This window comes from Copadichromis virginalis, linkage group LG5 (genome assembly GCF_057382275.1).
Source record: "Copadichromis virginalis isolate Kocher_CV1m ecotype Utaka linkage group LG5, C_Virginalis_male_GT1.1, whole genome shotgun sequence".
In the NCBI taxonomy this organism is placed as follows: Eukaryota; Metazoa; Chordata; class Actinopteri; order Cichliformes; family Cichlidae; genus Copadichromis; species Copadichromis virginalis.
Genome location: NC_140622.1, coordinates 29,353,680 through 29,381,284, shown reverse-complemented (window position 1 = coordinate 29,381,284; position 27,605 = coordinate 29,353,680). Strand labels below are relative to the sequence as shown.

The following is a 27,605-nucleotide window of genomic DNA, read 5'->3' as shown; positions in this document are numbered from 1 at the left end:
CACACCCCTCTGTAAGAGATAATATTTGGGGAAACAGTTGCATTGTTTATTTCTATGATGCCTAAGACAACTGTTGCTAGGACCAAAGCTCAAGAAATTTAAAGACTTTACTACAATGGCTGCCAATATAGATGTATGGTTTGTAATAATAGCTTAGTATTTTCACCAGATGAAAGTGTTCCTCCTTCTATATAAAACTACAGCAATTCAATAGTAAATATCAATAACATTAATTAAAAAAAATCTAAACACTGACAGAGGAAAAAAGAACTAATAATAATAATAATAATAATAATAATAATAATAATGTGTCTTCCTTTGTAGTAAATAAAACAAATTCAATCCAAACTTTTAAGCCAAGAGTGCCTAGTGCAGTCACTAATGTACTGTAAACTGGTCTAGAACAGAGAAAGATAGATAAAGAGATAGATACTGATAGACTGATTAGCCACTACTGTACAGTACGTCACAAACAACACAGTCAAGGGTTGAACCTCCACACTTCAAATCCTTTCAGATATCTCTCTTTGTGCAGGAAAAAAAAAAAAAAAAGTTCCCCAATTCAGTTTCAGTGCTAGTTTTCTCTTTAGCCCATTATTTGACTGTGAAAGATGAGAATATTTGGGCACAAGATGAATTCAGAGGATTCTGTTTTCATCATTATGATTAGATATTAACTTAAAAAAAAGTCACTGATTATAATTTGATTTGGTTTATGCTGAAATTGATTTTATTTGTTTTTATTCATATTTTGTAACACTAACCCAAATATGTGGTAAGCTCATTGTTGCTGATATTTTAAAATCTATGATTACAAGGGGAAAAGAGCCGGCAGTGATAAGCCATTTAACGCTGGTGTCTGCAGAGTTGCGTTTTTGATATTTCGGCAAAAAAGCTAATAACTCTGATATCAACAAGGCCTCTGCCGAACATAATGGAACAGAATATGCCAAAGCGTAATCCTGTGGCACATGCCCTCAGAGAACTATACGATGATCATAGTATAACTGGCAAATAATAATTATTACTATTATTATTATAATAATAAAATATCCATCAAAGCAGCTAAAAAAATCCACAAAAAAAAACAATTTTTGGTGATCAGTGCCTATTGTAGGAATTCTCTGTATATAGTGGCTACAAAAGATGATTTGATTCCAAGACTCAATAACCACTTTCTTCTAGAATAATGGCTGGTTATGTGCAAAAGTAGCCAGTGAAACATGGCCGCTGGCTGTTTCTAATTTTCCACCTTGCCTTTAAAGCAAGAACACAGTGGGACGTGTAGTCACATGAAAATTTATACGGAAAAATAAAAAACAAAACAGTTTAAGTCATTCAGAAATAGATTTGAAATGTGACTGTTACCCTCTTATGAAGACCACCAACAGCAAACTACTTTCAAAACTTTCCTAAAAGATTTGAACTTTTTCTTTAAAACCCTTATCAGTCCACCAGACAGACAAAGACAGACAGATAGACAGAAAGCTAGCTAGCTTTAAAAGCATTTTAGAGGACAGGAGAGGGGAGGAGAGCGATCTCATGGAGAGCCTCCGCCTCATTCCTTTACATCATGGTTTCTACGATGGTGTGAGTGGGGGCCTTCATCAGTAGGCCCTTGTTCCCATTGGGGTCCAGGGGACAGGAGAGCTCCTTAGGCCCACGGTGGTCTGCAGGACGGGAGCTGGCTCCACCACGAACCGGGGCTGCCACTGCCTTAATCCTCTGTGGGGAGAAAGGTGGGATTAGAAAACTGAAGGTAAGAAATGGTCAAGTTATAGGGAAAGTAGAAAGGACAACTGATGAGCAAAGTCTTATGAAAAGATGTCAGGATATGTCAGACAGATTGTAACTGAATTACAATCTAAAAGATTCCATTAATTCCACTAAAAGTGAAGTGATGAATAATAGAGAAGAAAGAGAAGAGCTAAACAGTTAACAGCCAGGCACCCACCTCAATGAGCGGCCCATCAGATCGAATGATCTTGATGACAACCACCATGGGGATGCAGATCATAGAAGCCAAGGCCAAAGTCCACCCTACTCCAATGGCCCAGTCAGGATACTGGTACATCTTGTTGTACGTCAATGGCTTGTATTTGACCAAAGAGAAGATAAAGCAACCCTGGATTGGAAGAGGAGCAGAAGTGTACGTTTTTTTAAATGTATTTTTAATTATTTTGTATCTGGTTATTTGGTAATAAATAATAAATAAATTACTGTGTTATACCCAAAGCATAACGTATAACGTGGTGAAATATCTCTAAACTATATGTAAGAAAAGCTCATGATGACACTAGTACAATTTTCAGTGAATAAAAAGTTGTCGATTGTTAATTCAGAGGAAAAAAGTTGAAATTATTTCTCAGAAATGAGAACAAGTTTAATTGATTATCTGATTGATGAAACAACAGTCCTTACCATACACAGTAAAGGAGTGACCACAGTCCAGCTCCATTTCATCCAAGGATTTGGTCTGTAGCCAATCATGTCCTCAATCGCATCATAGAAATTATCAACGCCTGTGGAGATAAAATACTCAATTGGCTTGCCTCCTAACTGTTGTGAAGTACTGCAGCTGAATTCTTACTGAAATCTGTTACTGTCATATTGCTGTAGCACTTCAGCCAATTTAGAGCATTATTTTAAATTGAAAAAAATAAAGAAATTATGATAAAATGATAAAGAAATAAATATTTAAATAAAATAAAATTTAGATGCTATGACATTAGGCCTCATCCACAAATTAGAAATCTGAAGGCTCAAATCCTATCAGTGTAAATTGAACCAAAATTATGGATTCCAACAGCATGAAAGACACCTGCCAAAGTAACTAACATGTCACAGATTACAGACAGGAAATAATTTAGAAAATTTTACTTTTAGACAACCTCATCCTTTATTAATTGTTTGCAGATTCATGATCAGAAATAAGTATATTTTTTCTGACAAGATAGATTTGAGGTGTCTATGCGGACTTTTCTGTTTTAAGCTGTCTGTCTGTCACCTTCTATAACAAAAGAGTGTACACACAAATAGCTGGGATATTAAATAGGTAGACATTACTAGGTACTTAATCAGTAAACTTGTTGTTGTCTGAATACACAACACAAGGTCATGTTAACTGGTGTTCATTAGAAAAGCATTAATAAAAAAAAAGTATTATTTATGTAGTACTCACCATAAACCCAGGCAACAGCTATACATTCAAAGAATGCCACCCACAGAAGGCACACACCGCTTGCTGCATAGTAGTCAAACAGCTGGAAAACATACATGCCACCCTGCAAAAAACAACAACAGAAACACAAAACAAAACACAGACTTAGTTTTAAAATAAGTTTGTTTTTTGTTGTTGTTGTTTTTTAAATTCTCCTCTGTCCAGGTGCATTTCAGGTATTTTCAGTTTTCATCTTGTTACCATGCTTTACAACAGAAAGACCTGTATACCAGCATTACTGTGGCTTTAAGTGTATGGGGTTATACTACAATAAGTACAATAGTGGTTTTCCTTTGCAATGAGTTGGTGTAAGAATGACAAGTGTGACAAGAACACTCAACTATGAAAAACTGTTAATCATACATGTACTAATTTGACTATTATAGGATGCTAAGGTAAATACAGAGTAAAAGTGAGCAGCCAAAATGTCCACATGTACTTTGAGTGTGCACACGTTTATCCATTGTGAGAAGTTAGTCATGGGAATCCTGAACTGAAATCAGGCCAGTGCTGCCATAAAAAGATATTGTCATGGGAACAAGAGGGGGCGTGAAAGAGAAGGGGAGGGAGCACGGGTTGGGGCAGAAAACAGTGATGGGAGGTTGTAAGTACAGAGATAATGTTTAAATGTTGATCGTAGGAGAAAAAGCGAAGTACGAGGATTGCCGAAGAACAAAACAAAAAACCCACCTTGTATAATTACTGACCTGTAGATTCTCATTTAAGTGTTTCTTACTTTGCAGTAATAAAGCAAGAAAATATTGGGCTTTTCCCACCTTTGGTGTAAGGAAAATTGGTCATTATAGATTTCTGTTTTGTTAAACAAAGAAGTGGAACTGGGTTATCAAGGGTCGTGTTCAAGAAAACAAAAATATGTAATTAAAAAACAATTTAAACAAAAAAATGGAGTTGTCAGGCTGATTGTATTAAGTAACTCAGAATTTCTAGTCAGGTTTGAAAATGAGTGATTGCCATCTCATATCATAACATAATTAAACATTTTACCTGATTTTTTCATGTCAAACATTTCTCATGAGTATGGCCCATGGCATACTGGATGTGGCATATTGTAAAAGTATATACACAATACCAGGTACCTGCTGTATCAGGACTGCTGCATTTTTCAAATGAAGGAGAAAGGTGTGCTTCTACAGATATTACTGCAATAATGAGGAACTGCCAGGAGCCTTATGTACAAGTAAAGAAAGGTGAAAAAGACAGAATCAGCTAAGATGAAGCTTAAGGAGGATGAGGATGAGAGAACATTGAGGGAAACTGTAGATAGGTGCTACAAACAAGGTAAATGCAAAGGGAAGATGAAATTAAATGAGATGAAAAACAACAGACAAAAGAAACAGACGGGAACAAGAGAGAAGAAGGAGGAAGCACGAGATTTAGAAAAGCTATATCAAGTCTACTGTATCTATTAATATCAAACGAGGGAAGGGAAGTTCTCATGACTTGACAGTATAAATAGCCCCCTGTCATCTCTTTTGGGATCGACACTAATAGCTGTCTGAACACTGTTTTTCCTGGAGTATTGAGTTGGGAGATGGAGCCTGAAATGAGGTCAGCAACCACAGTGTGCGTATGTATGTATGTATGTATGTATGTATGTACGTATATTTATCAGTGGGTGTAGTGAACATGTGGAGAAATACTGCAGAAATACTGCAGAGTGATTCATTTCTGTTCGAGTACTGTTTTTGTAATTCACAACACATCAGAGTTTGACTGTTTTATAATTTTCTAATGATTACACTGATTCTAAGTGCTCTAAAAGTGCTCTGGCCATGATTGCTGGTGCTTTCTTTTGTGTTCACTTTCCATTGTGTTGTTACCTTGGTAACCATGGTGAGTCCAAGCACGTAGCTGATGCAGCAGATAATAGCGATGAAGACCTCTCTGCGGTAACCCTTCCTTAGGAAGGACGGATACAGATCCACCAGTGATGTGATCTGCCCTTCCACCTCCACAAACTGCAGGGGAACCGAGAGATACAGTGGCATTAATCAAAAAAGGATAAATGCACTAATAAGTATCCAAAATATTTCAGTGCAACTTTTGTTGCTGAGGTTTGGCAGCACTATATGACGTGGCTGTGTAAAATTTCAAACACAGACTAGTCAGTGGCCATTTTAACGAGTGGGTGAAGCGGAGTTGTTATTGTTGGTTCTTTTGAAATTGTGGTACAATGTGTAAAGTGTCTAAGCTTAGAACTCAGGTAAAAAGCAGAAGTAGTTCTATTGTTATTCCCTTATGAGTCTAAAGACGAATATTCAACCACACAAACCACCTCAGTTGTGGTGCGCGTCACTGTGCTATCATGCACCCACTTACAGGGCACGGGTAAGAAATACATTTTGGGTCACTCCATAGCTGAATGCAGCTCTGGCTTACATGCAGTGGCTCCCTGTGGCTTTGATAAAAGCAAAAACAAGGAAAATAATTATAACAATGAATATGGAAAGGAAAAATATAAATTTTCTATATTAAAAAAAGAAAAAAAATCATCAACTAAAGTGTGCATCGTAGCCTACCTCAACAGGGGGTCAATAGCAAGGATATATACACATGATTGCATACGTTTTATTGGTGTTAAAGACGTTCTCGGTCTGTTGATAATAAAGATTATTGCAGAGTGGTGCAAAGATTCAAAGAAAAATGACCTTGAAAGAGTAATGTTTGTGTAATGTAATGTTGTGGTTTTTTTTAACAGTTTCTCCTGAATTTGAAACATAATCTTATATAAATCTTTTTCCAGTTGTCGTTCACCTATTAATTTCACCTATTAATGAATACTATTTGATGACTTTTTGTGTCTATATTTATGCACAGAAACAGACATTTTAAAGCACGAAATATCCAGCCAAAGTCTTTTTCAAACACTACTGTATTTGTGCACAAGCTTCTTCACACACTTGGTTCTGTGGTTGGCCAATGAGCAGTTAAATGTTTTGCTTATGGGAACCTTAAAAATAGCTGACGCCTGTAAGTGTCATCAGCATTTCCTTTTATGGCGAACCTCCTGAAGCTCCAACAGTCACCCATGTGTGAAAGTTTGTTTTTCCTCTAACCTGACTGTCGAGGCCAAGCAGCAGCAGCATAATGAAGAAGAGGATTGCCCAGAGTGTAGGAAAAGGCATCATGGTTACAGCTTTAGGGTAGGCAATGAAAGCCAGGCCTGGACCTGCGGAGGAGAGGGGAAGGGGGTAAGAGCAGAAAGAAGGGGAAGGGGGTAAGGCAACATTAGAACCATATGATAAACTCATCTGATCTGCATCCCTATGGGGGAGAAAAAGAAGCCCCAAACAATGGAGACGCAGAACAGGATATGAACACATCATAAAAAACTGGCTAAATGTTGGGAACAATTATTTACTTTGGTTTTATGACTTTGTATATAGCTAGTATGCACTAACACCAAAGTATATGTAATACACATACTTACCTCTTATGAGCAACACATTATGGCACACTATAAACTGTATACACTCAACACAGCACAGTTTCATATCATTAACAAGGACATATTACACTGAATTCTTACACTAAAAGGCAAACAGAAAAATAAATACAGGTAGAGTATGACATTAAATGCACGCTTTAGTATAATGTAGCTGCAGCTCTGTGGAAGTAAGTAAACCATGAGATAACTTGTAAAGCATTCAGTAAATGGATGCATGTACATTATGTAATGGAATAAAACTGGTACATGGGTTATGTGGAATAAAATTACCAAAAAGACCATACAACACCACAACACTGCAGCAATTCTATGCAAAATATAACCTCAACTGCTAAAGACGGTTCAACGAATTCACCCAAGCCATTTTGCATTCCTGACTGAAATTAGGATGACCCTTTCTATAAGGAATGCAAAAGGACCAATGCAAAACAGCAGCAGATGCAAAATGAGTGGTCAGATAAAGAGCAAACATGTTCTTTTTTTCTGTAGTTTTTTTTTTTTTTTTTTTTTTTTAAATGAGGTCTTATTTGACTTGCTACATCGGGAACTATACAACAGAAGTCAAAGAACAGGGAAGCAGCCATAACAGCGAAACAGCATTGCAGCTGATAACAAGATGTGTCAATGTGTTGCATTTTTTGTAGCAAATTATGATGAGGCATCCAACCAAACACCGCGCGTTGACTCAAAAAAACAAAAACAAAAAAAAAAAAAAACAAAGAAAGAAAGAAAAAAACAAAAACCTTTCCTATACCTGAAACAAACATATGCTATATTAACTCAATGAAATTGATCAGTCATTTCTACAAATACTTCCAAAGCTGCATTTGAATGCCATGTCGTGTGTGCTTACATTCTACTGTGAAAACCACAGTATTCTTTGAGTATTCAGTCAGCACATTCTGTCGTGCACAAAACATTCAAGCATTAGCAGTTAAGGCAGACTTACTTCTGATGATTTGGGGCTTTTCATAACCTGCTTGCCTGAGTTGGCTTGATGAGCATGCAGATGTTCCAATACTTATTATATTCTGCTGTCTACGTAACCTTCCGTGTTCATAGACCCACAAAGGTGGACAAACTTTCTAAGGCATGAAAACCAAGCTGATAACCATGATATGCAGGGTGCTCGACTCAATTCCTCTGACCAACACTTCTATTCTAGTTCCCTGTGGAGCATCAGCCCACTCACCAAACAACACTGATCTCTGAAAGTTCTGCACACCCCACCAATACGTTGCCACTCTAAGTGTATATAAACTGGGCTGGCAGCAAGGACAGTTTCTCTTTTTTTGACATTAGCAGACTGAAAGCTACATTTTGGGTTTTTTTCTTGGTCGATCATGGGGCAGAGATGAAGATCAGAGCATTTGATGATGATATACCAGAAAAAACAAATATTAGTATAGATTTCAAGTTTGTGACTCATCTGACAAAGCTTCATGTGCCAACACATTTGAGGGTGACTTATACCTTTGCACATCTGCTTTTAACTTAAATCCTGTGATTCTGTCTGAAAACTACACTTCCTACGCTGAAAAGATGTCGACACTTACAATTCCCTCAAAGCCATTTTCCAAAATATCTCAATCTCACGATGCCGTGAAAACAACTACTCTTTTTCTTTTACCTAAAGTATACTGATAGTCATGCATTCAAAACAAAATCATGTCTTACATGGACAACATGATTGGAGAGGAAAAGAAACCCAAACAGATAAAGGCGCTGGCTCTAGCTACCATGATTAAAAACAACAAATAAATAATAGAAAGAATCAAGAACCACATATGCCGATGTCACGCAAAAAAAGGAACCACAATAATGGTGGCAGGAATCTCTCGTGTACACAAAAGGAACAATTCAGAACTACATCACGTTGGCACAAGATCCATGTACAATATGACACAGCTAATTCTAAGTGCACTCCGCTACAGTTTTCAACGCGTGCCTAAAAAAGCACAATCGAGTTTCAGATGCATCTCAGCCCCAACTTGTTTCGTTCGAATGAGCGCTAACAAATCAAGTCAATATTTCTACTTTTTGTCAAGGAGTGTTTGATTTCGGAAGCTTTTATATTCTGATGCCGTCATTCAAGATCAATCAGCGAATCCATTCAATTCCAAATTTCAACTCATTTCGAAACTGGACGTGTAGTCGAATTCTCACTCAGGTTTCGTTGCTGTTTTTCTTCATAATTGCTATTGTTTTATTTGTTAACCAGGAAGCAGCGCCCACCATCACTGCCGCCTTTACAGAACCCTCGTACCTGACTCTGCCACATCAGCAATGTCCACCCCTTGCTCTTGTGCCATGAAGCCCAGGACGGAAAATATTGCGAAGCCAGACACAAAACTGGTACCACTGTTGAGGGCTCCCAGCAGCAAACAGTCCCTATGTCACACATATGTCATGAGGAGGATTTGTTAATGAACACACAAGGATCCCTTTAGCCCCCCCTCTCTCCCCTATCGCTAACCCCCTCACTGAAAACTAATGGCTCACCTGTAGCAGTTGTATTTGTACTTGTTGTAGCTCCCCAAGGACGTCATGGCACCCAAACAGATGGCATAGGAGAAGAAAATCTGGGTGCCAGCATCAATCCACACCTACCAAGAAGGAAGTGGGGACAAAAAGGCTGAGGCTTGCTGATGGGGGGGAATTTAAGGGGATTTTGTACAGCGAAGCAAGTGGGATAAAACTGTTTCTGGTTGTTTATGAAAAACCTTTTTTGGCTTTTCTTTTGCCACATTTTACAAATCAGTGTGCAGGCATGTGTTTTGTTGCCATTCAACCAAAAAAAAGGACAACAGCAATTATATTATTGCGGTCTCATTTCCTTGTAAACCACATGTTCCATTTTTATGAGTTCAACAATTTTGGAATTTAAATTTGGTTCTTTTCTGTATGAACAGCCGGACAGGTATGTGGTCAAACTAGTGAAGGAAAGCTATAACAGTGTTTTCTTGCTCATGCACCTCAGGTTAACACCTACCTCTGGGTCCTTCAGGCGAGTGAGGTCAGGATACAGGTAGAATTTGATGCCTGCAGTAGCACCTGGCAGCGTCACACCACGGATCAAAAGCACAATGAGCATGACGAAAGGGAACGTGGCTGTGATATAGACCACCTATAAGGGGAGACCACAGGTACAGAAGAGCAAGGTCACACATTTCGGAGACAAACGCTAAATGATCCAGTTTGAATTATTTTACTGCCAATATATTAGCTTATCAAATCTCCATCCACAGTAGTTTTATTTTGCCAGCTAGCTGATACTCTGGCTTTATTACAGATAATGGATTTGATCAGTGTGTGAACTTGGGAATATTTTGGACAACAACAGACCACAGGTGGTCCGTTAAATCAATAGCGGTGTACCAGTATCTCTTATGTGGAAAACTGTGACCACATTTGGCCTTGCAGGAGTGACAATAATACAAGAATTACAACTTGGATCAACTAGAAAGTATCAATCAGGTCAGCGCAATCAATAAAGTGTGTTAGGGCTATAAAAAGAGCGGTCTGGGATTGATTGCCTTTGGTCTTGGAGCAAGCTGTTGCTGCTGTTACTGCAGCAGCAATTCAACGTGGTCTGAAATATTCCCTATATTGAAATACCCAAGATTACATTTATCCTGCAATACTATAGAAAAATGTAGAGAAAATACCAATTTATAAAACAGACAGCTTTCACTTGTCAAGGATATATTAGGCTGGAAGTGAACTGTCATTTTTTTAAATTGATGTTGGAATTGGGAAAACTGGCAAGCATAAAATTTCAGCAGCTGTGACAAGGGCCAAATTAAGATGTCTAGACAACAGGGTCAAAGCATCTCAGCAACAAGAGTTCAAGAAGGGTTTGGGCAAAATGCCAAAATGCTCATGGCATTGACTTGTTGTCCAAACTTCTTAGACCTTCCTTTGACCAGGCATCTGTGTAGCATACTAGGAAATGAAGTGTAACATATGAAACCCCCCTCACGCTCTACAGATTTGCTGCAAATGTCTCAGTACCTGTAAAGAACAGGAGAACTTGTGTCTCAACAGGCCAGAGACATTGTTGTAGCACAAGCAGGGGCATACACATTACAACACTAGTGGCTCTTCACTGTAGATATTATATTTAGTAATAAAACAATTGCAATCTACAAATTCTTAGGTAATTTCTTGATGCATGGAAGCACCCAATATCAATTTATCAGAAAAATCCGTAGTGATTTGTCAAGCAACAAGAAATTGTGTTACAACTTTGTCCTCTTTTAGTCACCATTGACTACATTCTGCACACAGTAGTGTATTAAATAGTAATATTGTAACATTTAAAACATGAATTATGTCACCCATATTTGCCTTTGTTTAGTTTGAAAACCTATGAGCTTATTTTTGTATTTACACAAGGAAATGTAAACATAGCAAATTGTACTCCTGGTCAGACCACAAAGGCGAGAAATAAAAATCAGATAAGCATGACCATGTCTTGGATGTTAGCTGAAATTAATGTCCTGTAAAAACCAGGTCCCTGTATTCTAAGAGGAATAAAGAAGTGACGAAGCAATGAACACGAGACACTACAGGATATTTACCTTTCCAGTGGATTTTACGCCCTTCCAGATGCAGAAGAAGCAGATGACCCACACAAGCAGTAAACACAGGGCCAGGTCCCATTTAATCGGGCCGATCTCGTCTATACCACTGGAGATACCGAGTACATTATGCCTGTAACAATAAATAAATGGGTAAATAAATAAATAATCCTCTGTAGGTGTGTGTCTGCAAGCTGCAGGTTTCATTGCCGACTTTCTACCTCACCTTGACTGAACTTTTACATGACAAAGAATGAACAATTGTTTGTGGTTATGCAAGTGTGCAGGTGTGTGTGGTTTTATGTAACTTACTCCCAGAACTCGGTGACGGGGGAGGTGAAGTTGGAGGCGTTGGCAGCCACCCAGAGGGTTTTGTTCTTGCGGTAGGTGTCCTCAATGCAATGATCAGTGTTCCAGGGCTGATTGCACTTGGCCCAGGGCAGCTCAGGCTGAAAACACTGGGATATAATAATAAAAAAAAAAAAAAAAAGATAAATGATGACAACTGCATTATTACTATTATTAATAATAATTACTATATTCATGTTCTGGTAGCAGGCTAGTCACTTCTTTATGCAGCTATTGTTGAATGTGTCCCCTGAAAAATGTAAGTTTAGACAAAACTTGCATGGCAGTTAGCTGGTAGTTAAATTAACAAGAATCAAAGATTGCACTACCCGGATGTAAATTCCTCACCTATCTCCATTGTAAATAATACATGCCTGAAACAAGTGGAAAATGAAATGGAATATTCAACAGCTGTCTTTCCCCCCCTCAAACCTACCTGGAACAGGTAGTAGAGGCCCCAGGCCAGGATGACAATGTAGTAGATATTCAGCAGGGACACAATCACAATGGAAGCATAACCAATGCCTGGAGAGAATAGAGTGGTTCAGGGGATTAAACAAGAAGCGGGTCATCAAACTATTAAATCACTATTAATAATTATTAGTTATACTATTACTTTTCTCTGAAATAATATACAACAATTTCAATATTGCCATTTTCTGGCACGTCAACTTATATAAGACATGATATTTTAGTGACTGTTTCCAAAGCCCCACAATTTTCAACACACAGTTTTCTTGTATAAGAGGAAGAGGTTTAATGCTGATGTTTGATTGGCCACAAAAGACGACGAGACCAGTGGCAGAGATGTTCAAAAGAAGGAGAGAAAAAAAAACAAAACAAAGATTTGAATCCTAAGCAAAACTCTATGGGAAATTTGTGTAAAGCACAAGATGGCAGTGGTTGAATATATGATACACCATTTTAAAAATAGTTTTAAAATGTAAAAAGAAAAAAAAAAAAAAAGATAGAACTGAAAATTGCAAACTTGGATTTCACTAGATAAAAAGATTTCTACAAGCCAGTCATTGCATCCTCACAAGTTTGAGTCTCAGTGATACTTCCTGTTTTTAATGGTTTTGTGCACTAAGTGTTACATGCGCTTAACAGAATTTACAGTGCAAACTGCAAGATTTGTACATCTGCAGAAAAGTCAGCAGTATCAGATCCATTTTTTTACAAAATAGCTAGTCCTTATAAAATGATATCACAAGTACAGGACAACATTTACCCAATACAAGGTCTAAAGCAATCATTTATTTCTTTTTTAACCTTCAGTTTTAATTATAGTGCATCTAATATGTTTAATATCAGCTAAGATTCATTGCATCAGTACTGGCCTTGAATGACTTGAATAAGCTGGTGGTAAACACATGAGTTGTGTGTGCACTCCTGTGTGCTCTTATGCACTACACAAGGATATGAAGGGAAGAAAAACCCCAACCCTTGCTTCAGATGAGAACAGATGTTGAAACTGGGATTTGGACCAAGATTTGGACATGGATTAGATTTTAGTTTAGAGGTCACCGACGGTCCTCGTAAGTATATCAGAAAAAGCTTTGTATTGCTTTTGTAAACACAGCCGACTGAGGCCACTCATACAAATTAATGTCCTTCAACGTCACTGGCCTTCTGTGTGTGTGTGTGTGTGTGTGTGTGTGTGTGTGTGCTGGTGTTGTGAACTGCCTGACTAAATTCTAATTTGCAATCTGTGTCTGTGCGTGTTAGTGTGCTAATGAATGCATGGAATATTTTAACATTGTATTATGTTATTTTAATCACTGAGCTAATTGGCAGCATCATAACCTCTATATGTCTAAAAAACACAGACATGCACATGCTCACAAGATACACACAAACACTTGGATCACATGGTACGCTGCAAATCAAAGAGCTGTGCCCTCCTCCATGACGTCACATCTTGCGTTCATCTGCTGACCTTAGAAGCCCTCATTTTATGAATAACATATCACAACGTTGCCACCCATGTGTTTTACCAAGCTTTGTTTCAAATCAAATAAGGCCAAGTTGTAATTTTGTTTACCCTCACTGACATTGTGTTCATGTTCTGTTTCGCCACAACAACTCAATGACAGTTTTATTCTTCAAGCCCTCATAACTTTCAGTTTACACAGAAGCAGTAATTTATTTGTGTAAGAGTGTGAGATGCAGTCTATAGTTCTTGCTGTTTTTCTATTCCTTTCTAATACTATCTAATACTGTCTAATACTATCTGCTCTGTTTTTATTGGCCTCTCTTTGGCCTTAAAGCCAAAAAATGCCATCAACAGTTCAAATTTCTGAATCCAAGCTAATCACATCACATTTCACTTTAAACCCACAACATAATATATTGCAACAACAAATACCAGTAAGTCCATATTATATTTGATAATTTTTTGCTTGGATTTTCTCCCCTTGTTTATAATGTTCTTTTTATTTTTTCTAAGTCTTGTAGTATAGACCTTTCGCTTCTGTTTCACTCATATCCTCTATTTTGTCTTTTGCTTTTACCATGCTTTGTTTCCCCCCTGTCTTCCTCTAATTCCCTCACTCTCATCATCTCTTCTCCATTCAAACCTCTCTCCTCTGTTAAATCCCTCTCCACCTTTTCCTGTTTTTTGTCAATCCATCTGTCTGGTCCTCAGATCTGTGCTCTGCCTTTTTCCCCTCTCTCTCTCATCATCTCTCTGATGTGTTGCTGCGCTGTTGCCATAACAACGTGTGATTCAGGACACTTTGTACACTGTCTTGAGAGAGTGTGTGTGTGTGCGTGTGTGTGTGTGTGTGTGTGTGTGTGTGCGCGCGCGTGCGTGCGTGCGTGTGTCTGTCTGTCTTTGATATCCATGTACAAGACTGCAAGAGGATAATGTGTCTGAAAAGAAGAAAGATTGTGTATTTATGTGAAAGCAAGAATAGCAGGACAAGTAAATAATTAAGATCATAAGAAAGAAATGAATGTGTTTATAGCTCTGAACTGAAGCCACGAATGCATTTCAGAAATAATGACTGTTAATGTGCAATTGCTGAAGATGGAGCAGTATAAATATTACAAAAAAATGACTATTCAGAATTGAACAGACAGGGAGGAATACATTAACCTTATTTGGCTGGTAGTGAACAGGAGGAGAGGGGGAGGTGAGAAGAACAGTGAATGAAATGAAGAAGGGGAAGTGGAGATGCCCAGGACAGAAGGACAGGAGGGAAAAATAATATATAAGACATTTAATAACAGGAGGAGAAAGAAGACGTTAGAATTAAAAAAGAAGAAGAAAAAGAAAAAAGAAAAGACTTGAGCTCAGTAAAGTGGAAGAAAATAACTACAGAGGACCTGTCAGAGTACACTGAAGAAATGCCTCTTGGCAGGTGTGAGCCAGAGAAGGTTAAAGCACAATAGAGTCCTCAGTATGTTGGTGTACCAGTGCAGGCTTGGCTGCCTGGTAACGGCTGCAGGGTAAAGTCTCAGCAGCCTGATTGGATGAAAACCTGGTGTGACTCAGCCTTATGTTACACAGCCATTTCTCAGTGGAAAAAACAGAGGTCTGGAAAAATTCAAAGTCTCGGATTGGATATGGAAAGTACTCTGCACTCAGTCAAATTGGCGGGCTATCAAAAGAAGGGAAAGTAAGTGAAGCTGAACTCACAGGTACAAGTGCAGGTGCAGGTGTATGGAAAGAAAGTTTTTTTAAGTCAATAACTGGAATTTTATGATCATTATAATACCCAAGATTTCAATGAAATAGTTATAGTGATGTGTCTGAAATTACTGATTCAACAGCAGTAAGTAATGGGTTTCCTTGAGGAAAGTCCTCATGAGACAAGTTACACCCGAGACAGAGTTAATTAGGGTGAATACTCCATCTAACCACCACCATAATCTCCAGTTTCTTTATTTTAGAACTGATATCGTGGGCACCTATAATATGATTCCTAAGAAAAAGCTCATTATTTGAGCAGGGAGGATCTAATTAGGGACTACATACCAGTAAAGATGGGACAGAGCTTCTCCCAGCAGGTAATGCCACCCTCAGAGGTGAACTGACCCAGGGCGACCTCCAGGAAGAAGACTGGCAGACCTCCACCAAACAGGAAAATGAAGTAGGGGATGAGAAATGCACCTAGATGGGGAACACAAGGGAAACCATTAACCTAAAAATATGACCCCCATGAGTTGACATAAATTGTTGCAGCATTTGAAAGCCTTACCTCCACCATTTTTATAGCAGAGGTATGGGAAACGCCAGACGTTCCCTAAACCAACAAAACCCCCAGCAACAGACAGAACAAAGTCCAGCTTGCTGGCCCACTTCTCTCGCTGGGGGTGCTTGCCCTCTGCTTCATCTTCAGGCCGGGTGCCAGGACTCTTACCGGGAGATGGTTTCAGAGTGTCCTTATGGAAGTCTTTCAGACACTGAAGTTTCTCTTTTTGAGCCATTCTATTGAAACAGAAGACAAAGAAGAGATCAAGTCAGAGCTGCATTCATGAAAAACAAAAACAAAAATATTATTAATGTATAATAATTAAAATATATATATTATTTTTGGTGCCTTCTTTCATGAATGCACTGCATTTTTACTGAACGATTGAGACTGAGTTTTTCAGTTGTGGCAAGGGACTGAACTGGAGACAAAGAACTGTGAGACTAAACACATTAGCTGAGGCAGGAGAACTGCTTAACAGTTGCTGAAGATTCAGGAAGTTGTAAAATTATCATCTGCTTCACAAACCATCCCACTGAATGGCTATTATCAGTTGTAATCACTCCCACAGGCATTACCAGCAGGTTATGCACCCACTCATAAACCATCAGGTTAGGCATCCTCCATTTTTGTCAGTTCTAAGAAGAAAATGACCAAGAATATTTAGGAGACCTCCTGTGGTCATGTAAATAAGTGCATAAAAAATTATCTGTTGGATACATGAAACTGATTACTGACAAAAAACAAACAAACAAACACCCCAAAAAGAACTGTATATCTTTTTTTTTTTGAATGCTCACCGAGAGGTTTTGTTGCCTAATCCTTACTAAATAGCACATGAAAAAGAAAGCTGGTAAAAATAAACAGTTCAATTTGAATGCATTTTGTTCAAATGAAAGCTAAAACTGATCAGAGTCAAGATAAAAAGATTTGAATATATGGTAACACGTTTAAGATGAAACCGTAAAACTAGTCTTCCTTCTTCGGCACTTCCTCATTGAAACTATTTAATATGGCGCTGTGATTGGCTGAACATTATAAGGGTTACGATGACAACTGTAGCTGTAAATTTCCATTCAGCAATGACAATGAGGGACACAAAGACAGTCGTGGAAGAGACTGACATACTTAGTAGTCAGCAGATGTCTGTCACTGTGGAAAATGCCACATCCCTCTCTTTCCATGTGCTAGGTTGCTGCACCCTCTAGTTCTTTGTCTTCATCTTTCAATCTTATTGTGTCTTTCAGGATGATATTTACAGAAGGTAAAACTGAGGGAAAGACTACTTTTCAGTGGCTATCTGCAGATACAGGCTTTGTTTCCAGTTTATATTTACCTGGATATTTAAATTAAAGTTGTTGGGTTTTTTCTCCCTTGCTTCTACCAGACCCAGGAATGTTAGTCAGAATGCATGATTCTTATGTTTGAATCAGATACAGCATGGAAGTATTTCACTTTAGTTGCACCTACAGCTTTTTTGTTTGAATTTGTTTTTAAATTGGACACAAACTGTGGTCAAGTGACTGGACATGAACGGTTGTCATGTTCAGTGTAACATTTCTTTAAAGGCTTTTATTGCAGAGTAAGGTGTTGATGCCAGCGTCACTGATATCATTTCATCTCACCTGTCTAGGAAGCTAAATCAGGGTCAAATGTTTTATTCATTTGAAAAAGTGATTTGAAACTGAAATTCTAAGTTTTGATATAAAAAAAAATATATATATAGATATATATATATATCTATATATATATATATCATATAATATATCGTTGTTTGGAGAGATTGGGGGTGGGGTGGGGTTGTTACTAGTTAGAAATGAGCATTTTGGTTAAGGATGGCCACCACTCCTTCATGAGATGTTGCTGGCATGCTGGCAGCAGCCAGCAGGTATGAAACACTGTTTTTGATTATCCTGTGACCAACTGCATTGATGGGTGAATGCTTGTAACGTATTGATGTACACTAAGGTGGGTAAAAATTTACCCCAGCAAGAGAGTTATCCGTTATCTGAGCGGCTTATAGATCGCTAAGCCGCAAAAGCTATGAAGTCTGAAGAGAAACCTAAGATTATTTGTGTGTGTGACTAGAACTAAAGGGAGGCACACTCACACTGAAACAAAAGGAGAAACTACTGTGTTTTTTAATAGCAGCATTAAGCAGTAGCCTACAAATCTTATAATGAACACAAACTAACTAATGGAAATAAGTTAGTAAATCAATGATTAAATCAGGCACATAAAGGATCATTCCTAGCCTCTTGTTAATTTAAGACTAGTGTATTGGTGTTTGGCATCAGCAGATATCTTCAACCAAGGTAGAATTGGGGAAAAAAAAGCTGTTCATGCCTAAATACTAGCTTTTTCTGCCAATATTTGGTTGACTAAGTACAAACAGCCCTGTACAATACCATCTCTCATTTCAAACAAGTTAATGATTTCACAGTTAGTGACACATATATTTATCTTCATGAATAACTTCCTATAGTAAGTTAATGAGTAATGCTAGGAGGAGAGAACTGGCTTTTTGTGCATATATTGTGTGAGTGACTTTCTGCTAGGAGAGACAAAGGACCCCTAACAGCACTAGATATGTGACATTATACCTGTATATATTTGGATTAAGATATTAAATTGAAAAAGGAAACCAGCTAGTAGACAAAAGAGGAATTCACGTGATACTGCAATGTGCTCTGTTGTGTTGCAACATCACAGGAATTAATGCAATAAGCTGAATAAACTGACTCAGGGAGTGAAGCCATTTGCCTAAAATAGCTAGGGTGAAGTTAAATCAAATACATAAAAAGAAAAGCACAACAAGATTAAAATGTTTAGCTGGGATGTACTGTGTACTACCAGTTCTTTTGGAAATTACTAGTGTAGTAGTTGGGAATCATCCAGTAATAAAACAGTTTGACAAATCGGGCACTTCTAGTATCAACAACATGCTAAAAAGCAAGGAAAAGTGGCATAGGTGCATTTGAAGTATTCTAAAGTCCCCAAAAATTGGCAGGTACATAGGTACTTTGACGATTTGATGATTAAGCTTTTGGGGGCCCCAACAGTCTTGTGGAAGTGTAAAGTATAATGGACGGCCTAAGACATTGTACATAGCATATATGTAGTACAATCTATTGAGCTTTGTGCAAGGAGTTTAACTTGTGAAGTGAACAGAATTATATCCTGAAATGACCTTTTTTGTCCCCAGTCAGGTGCTGGTGAACATGTAGGAATAACTTGCTCGCCAAGTGTTTTAAGTCATTTGTGCACAGGAATACACTGACAGGAAGGCCATTGTTTTCTGATTCAATTCATCATGTTGTTAAACTTACAAAGCCATACGAAGACAAACACATACCTTCAAGTTCCCAGCAGGGCCAGTGAACAAACTTCCTTGTATTAGGAAAGCGTGTAGAGGATCAAAAGTAATTCATCGTTTTGCTGCAGGGGAATGGCCTATGTTTAATGATTTGTAACTTTAAGTACTTTACAGTGAATGTAAAGTGACGCAGTGACAGTCAGTTGCTGAAACAGCCAGAATCACCTCTCATGTTTTGGAGGGAATTGCAGAGTAGCTTAAAATAATTTTTAAAAATAAAGACTTGACAGTTATATTAGTACTACTCCCCAATTTTCAGCTAGGAAATCATTAAAATCTCAAGAATTATGAATGGCATTTAGCTTGTCCGTTATGATTGCTAGCACTAGCTCCTTTAACTAGAAATGTTACTGTGCTGAATTCCAGTGAGTACAATTCGGTCAAAGCTGAACGATTTGTTGAACAATTCTTTTGAACTAACTGATTCTAGTGATTCAGCATACTGCAATGAATCGTCTTGAACATCACTGGAAAACAGCATCTGATGAGAATGTTTCCTGGGCGCTTCTAAGATTAGATCTTCTAGGCACATTAACTGCGTTTAAATCCTGGGGCTGACCGAGAACACTCTGAAGTGATGTGTACTCAGTCTGCCCTGGGAGTGCTTCAGGACTTCACAGGAAGAGATAGCTTTACCTCTCTGCCACATCATCTATCTTGTGTAGTCTGCTTTCACTACAGACTTGGACCCAGATAAGTGGTGGAAAACAGAAGTAATTGAGTGGTGACCATGTGTAGCTGTAGATTTAGCTGCTCAGGTGGTTCATCCCAAGAAAAAGGCATCATTTCAAAGAGACTGAACCCAATCTGTTCACGGGAATGTTGCTATTCCACAATTTCCTACAACATGACTCCCACGGAGTTAGACTGGCCTTGGAAACCACTATGAATTGTGGGATGATTTAAAGTTCAGGCCAAAAGTTTTGTGCACAACAGAGAACCATTGTGTGTGAGGGTGGACCTCACTGGACCCAGACTCTGGATATGCATTCAGTGACTTCACATATTTACTACAGTCCCAAAGTACTTACATAACACACTCTCCTATTTTGAGACCATGTACATTTCCACTGGGCTGGCTGCAGCTGCCCGTTACATCCACTCTCCTCTTTATTTGCCTCACATTTCTTTTACTCATCCCCTGCATATTTGTTTTCTTTTTTCCTCGCCCATATTTTGTCTTCTGTTAAAGTCTTCTTTTACGCTCATCACATTGTGCTTTTAACAAACATGTCAATATTAGATATTTCATTCATTTCAAATGAGCTATTTAGGCTATTCAGCCTATTAGCTTATGAGCAATGAATAGAATTATTGGATTTAGGGCTTAAGGATGACAGATTCAAATATTTTACCAAAGACTAGAGATAAGATTGGACGTTTCAGTAACAAAATAATCAACAGCAGTCTTCCAAACACAGTGAGATGCAACACAAAACCAGCTGTCCTCTGCCTTTCCAATTCCCATTTTCTCATCATCTTGGTTGACCTCCTTTGCTTTTAGTTTTTCTACATTTTCTTCATTATACATCCTTCATGTTTCAACCCCCCACAGGGCCTTTCAGAAGTCTCGACCCTTTACCCCCACCCCCACACTTTATTTCCACAGCTTGCTTCTGCTGCCCCCACCCCCTTTTCTTGTAATCACTCACCCTTTTCCTCCTGGGTCACTTTTTAAATCAGCTTGTCCTTGTTTGCAAATTTTCTGTTGTTTCCCTCCAATAGCTACCTTCCCTCTTAATTTTACTATGGTTATTTTCTACAAGGCACTCCTTTAGACACTCTTGTTTATTTACAATTTTCCCCCATTAATGCTACCTCACTTTGCATAAGTACAGACACTTCTCGATGCTCTTTTCTCATTTTCATTTCAGACAAATAGAAATGATCATACAAAACTTGTAAAAGAAAGACAGGAAAAGAAACCGAAACACAGAGAGTGAATATGAGTAAAAAAAGAGTGAGAAATAGGTGGAACATAGGGACAAAGGAAAGAGTGACTGAAAGCTGTTAAAGATTAACTTGGATGGGGAAAGCTGAAAACACAATGGCATGAAGACAAAAAGAAACAATGAGGTCCGTGTACACATTTGTTACTAAAAATTAATCATGCTACAGAAGGTAACGGCATGTGAGAGTCACATGCAGACAAATACAAAAATAGATGTTGGGCTGATGGACCAAAAAAGAGACTAAAGGCTTTTCTTTGAACACCAAGAATCACAAGAAGTATGAGCATGTGAGGCAACAGAAAGTTATCAAAAGTTACCAAAAGGCTTATCAAGCTACAGTTAACACTCACTGTCGGTTCTGCTAACATTTTTTTTCCACTCTAGTTCTGCAAACTATAACAGGTCAGTGGAGCTGAGCTTCAATTATTCACATACTGCAAATATGTATCTAACAATTAAACATTCAAGAACTTCAAAGATTATGGCTTGTTTTAGTGTCTCTGTAATTTCAACGTTTTGCCCAAAACTTTGGTCATATTTTGGTTTTTAAGAGATTCCTGATAAGCTGAGGTTTATTATGAAAGAATAATGCAAGGTTTTAACCGAACCTTTCGTCATAAACGTTTCGGTTCACAGATTCAAAATTGCATGTCCAGCAGATACATTGTAAATTCGTTGTTTTCATTTTTACCCCTCAGCTGTAAAAGGCCAATGGGGTATTGTCGTCACCTCAACAGACTGGCGCTGTGGACACCCAAGTTTGTAAATGCAATAACTTGAAAATAAGGCGACGTAGGAGTTTCAAATTGATACCATAGGTTTGTCTACTAGGAGACTGAAGGATAGCACTTGAAGCTCTATTTTACTCATTATAGTATTCACAGGAGTTTAATTATTGATACGGTCCCTGCCACCACAAGAAGCGAATAAACCCTAGCTTATCTCCCTTGTCTTGGGGTTTTTTTTGCAACTTCCACCATATTCATCAAGTCTACAGAAGTATTGAGTTCAAGTTCTCTGGAATATATTGTGCAAAAATTTTTTCTCAGTGTCTTGCTTTGATTAATCATTTCTTTGGGAATCTTAAAAGAATCCAAAATTTCTACATTTCCTTGTAAACTGGATTGTTAGCCACAAGGTGATGCTGATCTTTTATCTTCTGTCAGTTATCTTGCATGAAATGTATTAAAGTCAATCACCATGATAACGCATGCACATATGCAATTTTCATCAGCCTGATATACAAATATATAAGGTGTTAATCACTATCGTTGTCGTTTTCACCTTCAATAGCCAAGATAAATAAGATCTTTCAAAGCTGTCAATGCTTTTTAAATAAATGTTCAAACTGAGACCTCAACACATTTATACAGTCATACAAGATTAATGGGGCAGCTCCAACAGCAATGAGCTCATAGTGAACTTACATAATGGTGTGAATTTATGTTGCTTACCGGTTCAAGTTGGTTAATATTTAGTGCGGCATGTCTGATGTCAAGGCCACCTGATCATAAATGTTTGATATCAGCACATGCAATGCAACAGTTTATATTTTCATCCTCCACGTCAGTATAGGTTTGCACCACCTTTCTCAGATTTAATCTGTAAAAAGTGCTGTTGTCACCATGACTAAGATTTTACTAATATGCACATGCATGCACACATACGTGAATGCACACAAACACACACATGCGTGAATGCACGCACACATGCACGCACGCACACACACACGCACGCACGCTCCACTACCCTCAGATTACTGACTTAATAAATCATTTAACAGCAACAGCCTACAGTTGACACGTCAGCTTTCAGCAGTAGTTTGTCAGACAAGGGAACAACAAATTCCCACTACATTTTCACTTACATAAATGACTATTATTTACAATACAACAAACATATTAAAATTGAAATATACTTTGCAGATTAGATATTAAAACACAAATATAAAAGACAAAGACAAGCGTGATGTAAAATCTAAGAAGTGCATCTCTGGACAGGCTACAGTGTTTCCCCACACACAGAAATTCTTTTTATTAGTCATTTACTTATTTTTTTTTTTACATCCAAGAGGACAACACAATTCAAAATCACTTCACTACAGAAACATCACCTCTCTTAATTTGAAAAGATCAGTCCCTGCTAACCAGCTAGCTCTGACATTATCCTGAGCTTCCAGTGCTATTCGAGAGTTTCACACATCAAACTCAGCACTCAAACTCACGTGCCTTTTAAGTCTGTTAAGACCCATAAACTGTCACATGTGTAGGGGTCTTTTGCAGGCATTTTAAGCTCATTATGTGCACTCTCGTTCTTTATCACTCCAACCCACCGTATTAACATCACTCCTGACATTGTTCAAAGCTCCACTGTCCCTCATCCCACATGATACCGATGACAGCATCAAACATGTAACTGACTGAAAAGTTTGCCAGCTTTCATAAAAAGACATGAGAATGAGGGTATATGATTCTGATAGACTGAACCACTGAACACTTCTTGATTTTCATAAATTTTTACAGCCCCTTGAAATTAGTCACTTGCCAGCAGACTCAGTTACACGAGATTTTTGCCTACATCAGTCAAGATTAGATTAAACTCAAGGCCACTAGCAGAGAAAATACACACAGAAATGTCTCTGTCAAATCCTAACACTAGCCCTATATACCAGTATATTTTCCACTCAGTGTCATTGGGCTCTAAAACACAGAAAACTGCTCCCCTAATATAGTTAAAAGTTAACAAGAACTGGTAACTGACACTTATAAATGATTAAAAAAAGAAAACACTATTAATCTAACCTTGCACTGAAATCTATGGTCTGTGTGGGAGATGTCTCACTGTTTATCAACTGTTAATCAATTCTGTCAAGGCTGAATATCCAATTTCAAACTCAAATAGTATAAATAACTTCATAGATAAGATTTATTTTCTCTCCATTCGGTTTCCTAAACGCTTTGTAAAGGTCTCTTTGTGAAAGATATTCCATTCCAGGTTTTATCATCTTCCTGAGTTAAAAATCCTGGGTAAATTTCCAACTCTGAAACCAACCCAAAAAGGAAATAACTACTTGTTATCAGAACCAAACCCCTCCAAGGCACACTGAGGCTACCAGTAATCATTTTTTTATTCTCTTCCAACCTTTGTAAGACGTCTAAGAGCCCTGTAGTGTAGTGATTTACCCATTCACCTAACACAAGGTCCCCGGTATTGAGCAATCCACTGTAGCGACCCCTTGTGAATAAATGTGAGACCGAACGAAGCGCGTAAGATTAACGTATACAGACGAAAAACGTAATTTCTCAATACTCTAACAATTAAATAGCAATAGGAAGCTAATGATCGCTGCACATGCACTTGTTACTGGAGACGGTAAAATGTCCCCCGTTCATTGTCACAAATAGTGCAGTTACGGAGACAAAATTAAGCGAAGGAGAAAAGAAAGAAAAAGGACGAGAGAGGACGAGAGAGAGAGAGAGAGAGACGTTTTAAGGGGAAGCAGCGTGTGATGCTTTCAGAGCGACAAACGAGCATCTCCGCCTTCTCGTCTCACTTCCCCTTTCTTTTTTAGTTCAGCAACGCAATTATTCGAAACAAAGTCTATATATAATAAACCTAAATGACCAAAAATATAACTTCTCATTTGGTTTAAATAATGTGGATATCCAAGGACCTAAGAATAAAGCGACATATATGTATATAAAAAAGAGAGACAAAGACTGTAAGACTCGCGTAGGCTGTAAAAGCAAATAATCAGATAACAGAACTAAATCCGCTGCTCGCCATCCTAAACAAAGACGATTTAAAATAAATAAATAAATAAATACAGCAAGCAAATGGTAGAAATTAATAAGATCCTCTAAAATAAAAGCATCTGACGTAGACATGTGTGAATCCGCGACATCTCACAGATGACAAAGCTACTGATGAAAACAGATAATTGTACATATTCCAATAATACAAAATGACACTGTAGCCATCTGGGTAACACAAGTCCACCAGTGATCCTTCCTAAACGCTCGCTCACCGACGAGGGGAGAACAGCCTTCACCCAAATCTACCTCACAGCTTCCTCACAGATCTTCACCCGGACATCTCGTGTATACACTGCCATCAGTAAAACCAGCAATAATAATGAAACACATGCGATGGATTTAACTTAGAAATGGACAAGAACTTTTTTCTGTTCCTCGGGGTTTAAAAGGAAAGGTTTCCATTCAGACACAAAATCGAAATAAGTCAAAACATCAAAAATCGTAATTTGATATTTTAGAAAAAATCTATAAGAGAATGCATGTAAGATACACCATCATCTCTCCGTGAAATATTTTGTAGGTGTGCAACGAGGGTGCATTTTGTCTTTACCTGCAATGTTGATGTGCTTTCCTCTGTTATTTTGTCCTTTTAATGTCCTTTGAGCGCCGTCCCTTGTCCGTTTCGTCTTGTCCGTGACCTCTTGAGTCCGTTAGAGCGACTGAGGACTGAACGCGTCGGGAGCCTATATTTAAGCCTATTTATAAGCTTCTCTTCCTGACCTTTGTCTCTTAAAACTGGGGGACCAGAGAAGCAGCAGCAGTGGAAAATCACCGGCTTGCCTCCTCTCTGAGCAACAGGAGAGGTCTATGGTGCCTTCAGGGTGCAGCAGCACACTCGGATTTTTTGTGAAGGCAAACTGCGCGTTTGCAAAGCATCAGGAAATGAATATAGCCATTTACTAGCTAGTAGTTATGATCATATTTATGATAATAGTTTAAATTAAGCAATTTTTCCATGTTCTATCTGGGAATTGTTGCTAAATTAGGCTATACTTTGTTTCCTTTGTTTGTTTGTTGTTAGAGTTATTGTTACTTCAACCAGCATGCCTTTAAAGGTTATGTTGGGCCATCCAAAAAAAAAAAAAGTTGGTGTTTACAAGCATCACATGCAGCATTAATAGATATTAAAGTGCCAAGTTCTCCATTTAGTCTATGTCTTATCCGCCTCTCACGAGCACGCGCTCAGATTTTCGAGCGCGTTCTTGAATTAGCTCCACTTCCCCACACGCGGCCGAGGACAGGCGAAGAAGTGCACGTGTGGAAATAAACGATCTCTACGAGATAACACCTTTTGTGGTAACACAGATTCAGCAGCTCTTTTTAATGTGTAGCCACATTTTTATTATTTATTTATTTATTTCATTTTATTTTTTTTATTTTCACAATAGAAAAAAAAACGTTATCACAAACAAATCAAGCTCAAATCTAAATCGAAACTAACTTGCCTGACAGAGTTTTTGTTGTGAATAAAAAGATGTTTCTGTTATTTTGTAATCCTATGCTTTGATAAGGAACTGATAATTGTCTTCCTATATTCTGTATGTTTCCGTCAGACTCTTGATGTACACTATAAAAAACAAATAACTAAAAACTCTAAAAAGCACTTTGAGTGCTCCAAGTAGAAAAGCTCTATATAAGAACCAGTCCATGTATAAGGTTATGGCTCCATATACTTTATCCATATTGGTAAATGGGTTAGGGTGATTGAAGGGTTGTTATTGGTAACTGTTGTTTTGAGGCTAACCTGCCATTAACAAATAGATAAATAACACGTGTTTTTTTTTTTTTAAATTTTCAACACCTTTTGGTGTTACTGACCAAAAGGATTGTGTAGAGAAGATGTTGAAGTGGACGGAGGGGCCAAAAAACATTGGACTTAAATATTGGAGATATTTTTGTTGTAGACTCTCAGCTGACAGCGAAGACAGATTATTTTCTCTAACCTTATTGAAGGACTGACTTAAATCCAGACTGTAGTCTCACTATGTAATCTCTGATCTGGGAAACTGATTTATGGTCATTTTTAAAAAATTGATTTGATTTTGGCCAGTGCAACTATACATTACATAGCCATCATGAGAAAAGTTGGATATGATGGCAAATATGTTGCAAAAAGCAAGCGTTTAGATGAGACTCATTCATAACTGGAACTTGCAAATATTGTTTTGAGTTTTTTTGTTTGTTTGTTTGGGATGGGGTTCAAGGAAAGATTATTAATACTAGAGAAGTTGAAACTTGCAACCTGTTGTTGTTGTTGTTGTAAGAAGGGCAGTGCAATTTCTCAGAAACTTTAATGGAAAATTACAGACACAATGTGACAAAACTCCATTCAAACATCTGTTAAATTTGGATTTGAACATTGAATTTCAAAAGCATTATTATTATTGTTATTGTTGTTATTATTATTATTATTAGTAGTAGTAGTAGTAGTTTTAAAGCACAAACAACAGAAACATACGTATTCAACGCCTCTAATGCAAACTTCCAAGTGCCACCTTAGAAAGCAACTCTTTTCAGGCCTTCAAAGAGAGCCATGCTAGTGGCACCGTTAGTAATCTCTTCAGTAGGAAAACTAGCCACAGCGACAGTGGACTCTTGGAATCCAATACTATCATATATACTGCTCATAACCAAATATGGATA

General features: G+C 37.9%; 1 protein-coding gene across 1 annotated transcript; it reads right to left on the bottom strand.

Moving 5' to 3' along the window:
- Nucleotides 1-1,283: 1,283 nt before the first annotated feature.
- On the bottom strand, nt 1,284-25,747 carry LOC146710019 (sodium- and chloride-dependent taurine transporter-like). Its single transcript, XM_085457258.1, has 15 exons — nt 25,513-25,747; nt 15,826-16,055; nt 15,603-15,737; nt 12,057-12,145; nt 11,585-11,730; nt 11,273-11,405; nt 9,682-9,816; nt 9,192-9,295; nt 8,956-9,080; nt 6,298-6,410; nt 5,062-5,199; nt 3,182-3,284; nt 2,422-2,522; nt 1,955-2,125; nt 1,284-1,725 (listed from the first exon to the last, which is right to left on the bottom strand). Exons 2-15 carry the CDS (start codon nt 16,052-16,054, stop codon nt 1,567-1,569), a joined length of 1,881 nt encoding a protein of 626 aa, XP_085313384.1. The 5' UTR covers nt 16,055; nt 25,513-25,747; the 3' UTR covers nt 1,284-1,566.
- Nucleotides 25,748-27,605: the final 1,858 nt, after the last annotated feature.